Source organism: Berghia stephanieae, chromosome 2 (genome assembly GCF_034508935.2).
Source record: "Berghia stephanieae isolate SIO BIC M18660-M18661 chromosome 2, UCSD_Bste_1.3, whole genome shotgun sequence".
Taxonomy (NCBI): Eukaryota; Metazoa; Mollusca; class Gastropoda; order Nudibranchia; family Aeolidiidae; genus Berghia; species Berghia stephanieae.
In genome coordinates, this window is record NC_088361.1 from 49,620,223 (window position 1) to 49,625,130 (window position 4,908).

At 36.8% G+C, this 4,908-nt stretch overlaps 1 protein-coding gene across 1 annotated transcript in view; it reads right to left on the minus strand.

The window, feature by feature from the left end:
• Positions 1–220: 220 nt before the first annotated feature.
• LOC144965079 (BTB/POZ domain-containing protein 6-B-like) overlaps positions 221–4,908 on the minus strand; it is a 30,145-nt gene continuing 25,457 nt past the window's right edge. Inside the window, exons 7-8 of the mRNA XM_078899993.1 lie at positions 3,468–3,669; positions 221–2,049 (exon numbers count right to left, since the gene is read on the minus strand). Coding sequence (XP_078756119.1) covers positions 1,597–2,049; positions 3,468–3,669 — 655 coding nt within the window. The 3' untranslated portion in view covers positions 221–1,596. The remainder of the gene's footprint in view (positions 2,050–3,467; positions 3,670–4,908) is intronic.

Genomic DNA, 4,908 nt, shown 5'->3' on the forward strand with positions numbered 1-4,908 from the left:
TGGAATGTAAACAATATTACTGATTTTATGAGAAATATTATCATTTAAATTGTTTTTGTTGTTCGCTAAATACTGATTTTAAGCCTGAAACGTATCAATTTAAGAAATTTATTATCTTTAAAAGCCGTTATGTTTATTGTTGTTCAAAATTATGCACCACTGACGATATGTTTTCAACTTTGGGGACATGTGAAAGAGTTACAACTGATGATACAAAAAACGCATTTCAACTGCATGAACACAGCTGTTTTATTGAAGAACACAGTATGTGCTATTTGGTCACCATTGCATATACTGTGTTTTTTAAAACAATGGCAGAATAAAATAAGTGGTGCACTGACCTAGGGTTACCAGTATTATCAATAAATGCCATAGTGACTAATATCAAATACAAAGGCATATATATATATAATTAAACTGATCGTTAAAAAAAGTGAAAAAGGATGAAAAATTTTATCGATCAGCACTGAACTATTGTGAGGACATGGAGAAATCGGGGGAGAAGGGGCATGGATGATAGTTTATACAGTTGATAGGATTATACAAAGTTACTCGAAAATCGCAGATCCAAATCAATTTCCTTCTCGATTCAAATCATCCTGGAAACTTGTTTAAATCGACTGAACAAATTAGTTTTGGCAATATTGATACAACATATTATCACTGCAACGATTTACATGGAATTTACACAACATCCTTCACAAATATGCAATGGCGTTTCTATATTTAACCCACTGTGTATCACTACGGTAGTATGACTGGGTGGATCGGGCAACTGGGTATATCCGAATACGGGAAGTTGGCTTGACGTTGAATTTCTGGGTTGTTGATTCAGGAAAACTTGTTTAAAACTGGTCCTTTACTTTTGAAAAACTGATGGATTTATCTACAAACACCCACCTCTTTTACAATATGAAAATCCTACGTAACCATTGTAGATATATTTAAATAACAATTTTCCTATAACAACCCATAAGGTATACTGAAATGGTGAAGAAAAAAAAAGCATCATTGACATAAGAAAGGGAGTGTTGATGTATTTTGCAAATTTTACTTGGCTTACTTTAGTATGGAAATATAAATCAACAACCTTTTGATTGATATCAATATTGGAAGAGACTGACTATAGTTTCTTAAACTGCAAATATCTTATCTAATGGAGTGTGGCTATGTGACCTTGTGGTATAACACTTGCCACTGGATCGGAAGGTCCTGAATTTGAGCCTAGCTCTGAGCAGCACATAGTTGAGTCCTTGGAAAATGCTCTTTAGCCATGTTCTCTCACCTTACTTGGGTGCAAAATGAGCACTTGGGTGTTAACAGAAAAAAAAATTGTAATATCACCTAACAGGTGTTGTGTCTCGTCCTACATGTTTTAAGTGTTGCTTTTGGCTAGGGACCCCTTGTAAAGCTCTTTGAACATATTTAGTGTTTATTGCGCTATATAAATGCTAAAGATTTTTTAATTAATTATTTTTTAAACTTTATTAAATCAGAGCATTTTGACTCTAAATTCCATCTCCAGCATCGGATTCACCACGACATGTTACCATACCGATATGACAAGTCACGTGTTATATTTTCATCATCGCTCCATTACTTCTTGTTTCGAGGAAGAAAGTACAGCCGAGGTATCTGACCCTCGTCCACGTTACTTCTGTTACACTTGATTTTCTTAGAGGCGTTGGAGAAGGAGATTGTGACATCGCCGTGACCAACTCTTGCCTGGCCGTTAATGCCCATGTGAGAGGCTGGCCCGGTGATGTAAACTTCCAAGGTATAGGGGGTTTTACTGTCTATTTTCACAGGCCTTTCGAACATGACGGGCAGGATGACTCCGGCCCCTTTGATTTGAATACTTTCCATTATGATGTCCTTTTTCTTCCTGGTGAGAATAGTGTCCACCTTGTACTTCCCTTCCCCGTCCATCTTCGGCCCGTAGATACTGAAGCCGTACAGATAAATGCTGCGATCCGAGGAAAAACAAATCGCATCGGCTCTCTGAGCGTCGTTGTCGTCAGATCCATATACTTCTTGAAGGCGTGTGACCTGAAATTGGATGGGTATTTGCAGCATTACTGTCATGTGTCGTGAAAATTTTTGGTTGTGAAACTATATCAACAAGTTTCAAATAGCAAACAAAAATGAATTGATGCATTAAAATTATTTTTTTTAATTGTAAGCGGGAATTTTTGGGCTTCAGTCTTATCTTATTCAGTTGAAAGCAACACAGGGGGTCCCAATAGCTCAGTTGGTAGAGAACTCACTTCGCACGCAAAGGGACTGAGATCGATCCCGGGTGCAGTCGAGATTTTTTTCTGACCCCCCCCCCCCCCCCCCCCTGTGCACCCAGCAGTGATTTGGGTAGCTGGGTCTCTTAGATCTGGTGGAAAGTACTTTGTGATAGACTAGCATCCTATCCAAAGGATAGCAAGCAAAATTTCTATTGTCCATTTCACGCTATAGAAACTGGGATAAACTCCGGCTCCATAGGACTTCTTTGGGGATTTTTTTTTTTAAAGCAACACAAGAGAATAAGAGTACTATACCTATGTATAATGGATTTTGAATGGATAGATAATGTTGTTATGCGCCTAGGGCTTCATTGTACGGAGGACCGGGCGCAATATAAATAAATTTCATTATTATTATTATTAATATGACCTTCCTTATTGTAAATTATAACAAATTTAAAAACATATAAATTTTTTATGATGTATTCTCAAAGATTTGATATGCTCCACGCTCTTTATGATGTGAGGGGAGGGGGGGGGGGGTGTCCTGATAGCTCAGGTGGCAAAGTACTACGCAAAGGGATCGAGATGGATCCTGGGTGAAGATGTCCCTAAACACAAATTTCTCCTAGGATATAAATAAATGGAATTTCATATCATTTGAAAACTGATTTGAGCCTGGAATTATCTGTGTTAAATACAATGTTATAAAACACAAGCTTCATATGCAGAACTGCCAACGCCAACTGAAGAAAAGGTGTAATTTTGTCTTAAACAAGGTGTAGTTTGGAAGCCTTCAAAAGGATAAGGTGTAATTGTGCAAAACAAAGGCATTATTCTTAAACACATATCACTTGTAAATCGTCTTTCCCAAAATTATCTGAAATTTTCTTTTACCATCGTTAGCTCAGCAAACATTGATAATAGTATTACACGTCAAAAATCCTGTTAGATAAATCAATCTAATATGATTTTTAAAAGTCAGCCAGCCCCTTTGTACTGTAATTCATTCTGGCTTGATGATGACAAGAAGGCATAATGTGGAACAAAAAAAGCATAAACGCGTGATTTGATAGAAAAAGCGTAACAATACATCTTTTTGGTGTATAGTTGGCAGCTCTGAAGAAGTGCTAAAAGCATTGTTACAAAACATGTGCATTGTTATAAAACATGTGCATTGATATAATTGATGGATAAAATTAGCTTTGACAAATCCAAAAATGATGACATTACCTGGTCCAGATCAGCCCACATGTTGTAGCTTGGCAGAAGAGAGTTTGTGTGGACGGACGAGTGTCGTGTAGTGGCAGTTACGATGGAAGCACTGTCTGGGACATCGTTTTCTTTGGCAGACTGAGGGTCATCGTAGGCAGGCTGGATTGGCTCTTCTAGCTTTGCCTTGAGGTTTGTGGTGGTCACACTGTCCATGACAAATCTGACAACAGAGTTAATATGGGCAATCTTCAGTGTATAATGCGATATATCCAGATGATTGAGAGAAAAAGAAAACCAGTCCAGACAACATCTTAATAATCAAAATGAAAATCGACATTAACCGAAAAATGCACAGTTTTACCATGATATCATTCATATCAATTTATGTCACTTATGTTTTGTTTTTAAGGGTTTCACAGCGCTTGCAACACATTTAGGTTATATCAGCGCCGGTAAAAAGGAAGAAAATGGGATAGTAAAAAGTTATCGAATTACAATTAAAGCATCCAAGAATAAGGAAGACAAAGGGGAATTGGTTCAAATAGGGAACAGATGTAAATTTCAAGAGCACACTATCAGTGTATTTAGATTGAGATCACCTAAATGTCTCATCGAGACACAAGCACAGGTCCCCGCCACGAGGAACACACTTAATTGTTTATAAATCATACATATGTAAAATGAAAAATAATACAGTGCATAACGGAGAGATGATTTACAAGGAAAAAAATATCATCTCCCAAAACTAACTATACAGTTGACCGCTTCCCTCCCATCCAGGGCCAGGACAAAACCAAGCAATCTCATTCAAAGACAAAGACAGAAAGCAAGTTGGAAAACAGATATAGAGGGATAGTAGACACAGTATATACCTCCTTGCCCACTGATTTGCCTCTAAAATTGTTTTAAAAAATCTGATTCTGAAGGTTCTGGAGAAAAAATCAATCTGAACTGAAACTTGGCCACCAAAATATTGTGTATATGTAACCCGCCACCTCCAAGTGGACTTATGTCAGGATGACCCAGGTACTGTAAATTATATTTTTATTTACTTGGCTGCGCTTCGGGACTAATCTTGCAGCATTGTTTTGAATTCTTTGCAGCCTGGTGAGGTTCAAAAAGAAAGAGTTACAAAAGTCAAGTTTTGAAAGAACCAATGATGTAATCAAGGTTTTTGTCACATCTGTATTTATGTAATTTCTAATTTTACCAATTCTGTTTAAGTTGGAAATTTAGGCACTGAGAAATATTTTTGGGTGCCGGTCTAATGTAATTTTCTCATCCATAAAGATTCCGAGATTTTTAACAGGGGGTGAATTTTGCACAATCGAGCCATTTATGTTACACTTGATATTTCCAATAGAATTTGTAATATTACAATGACCTATAACGACAATTTCAGTCTTTTCATCATTCAACTTTAATTTATCTGTTGTCATCCAGTTTTTTTTAATCATGT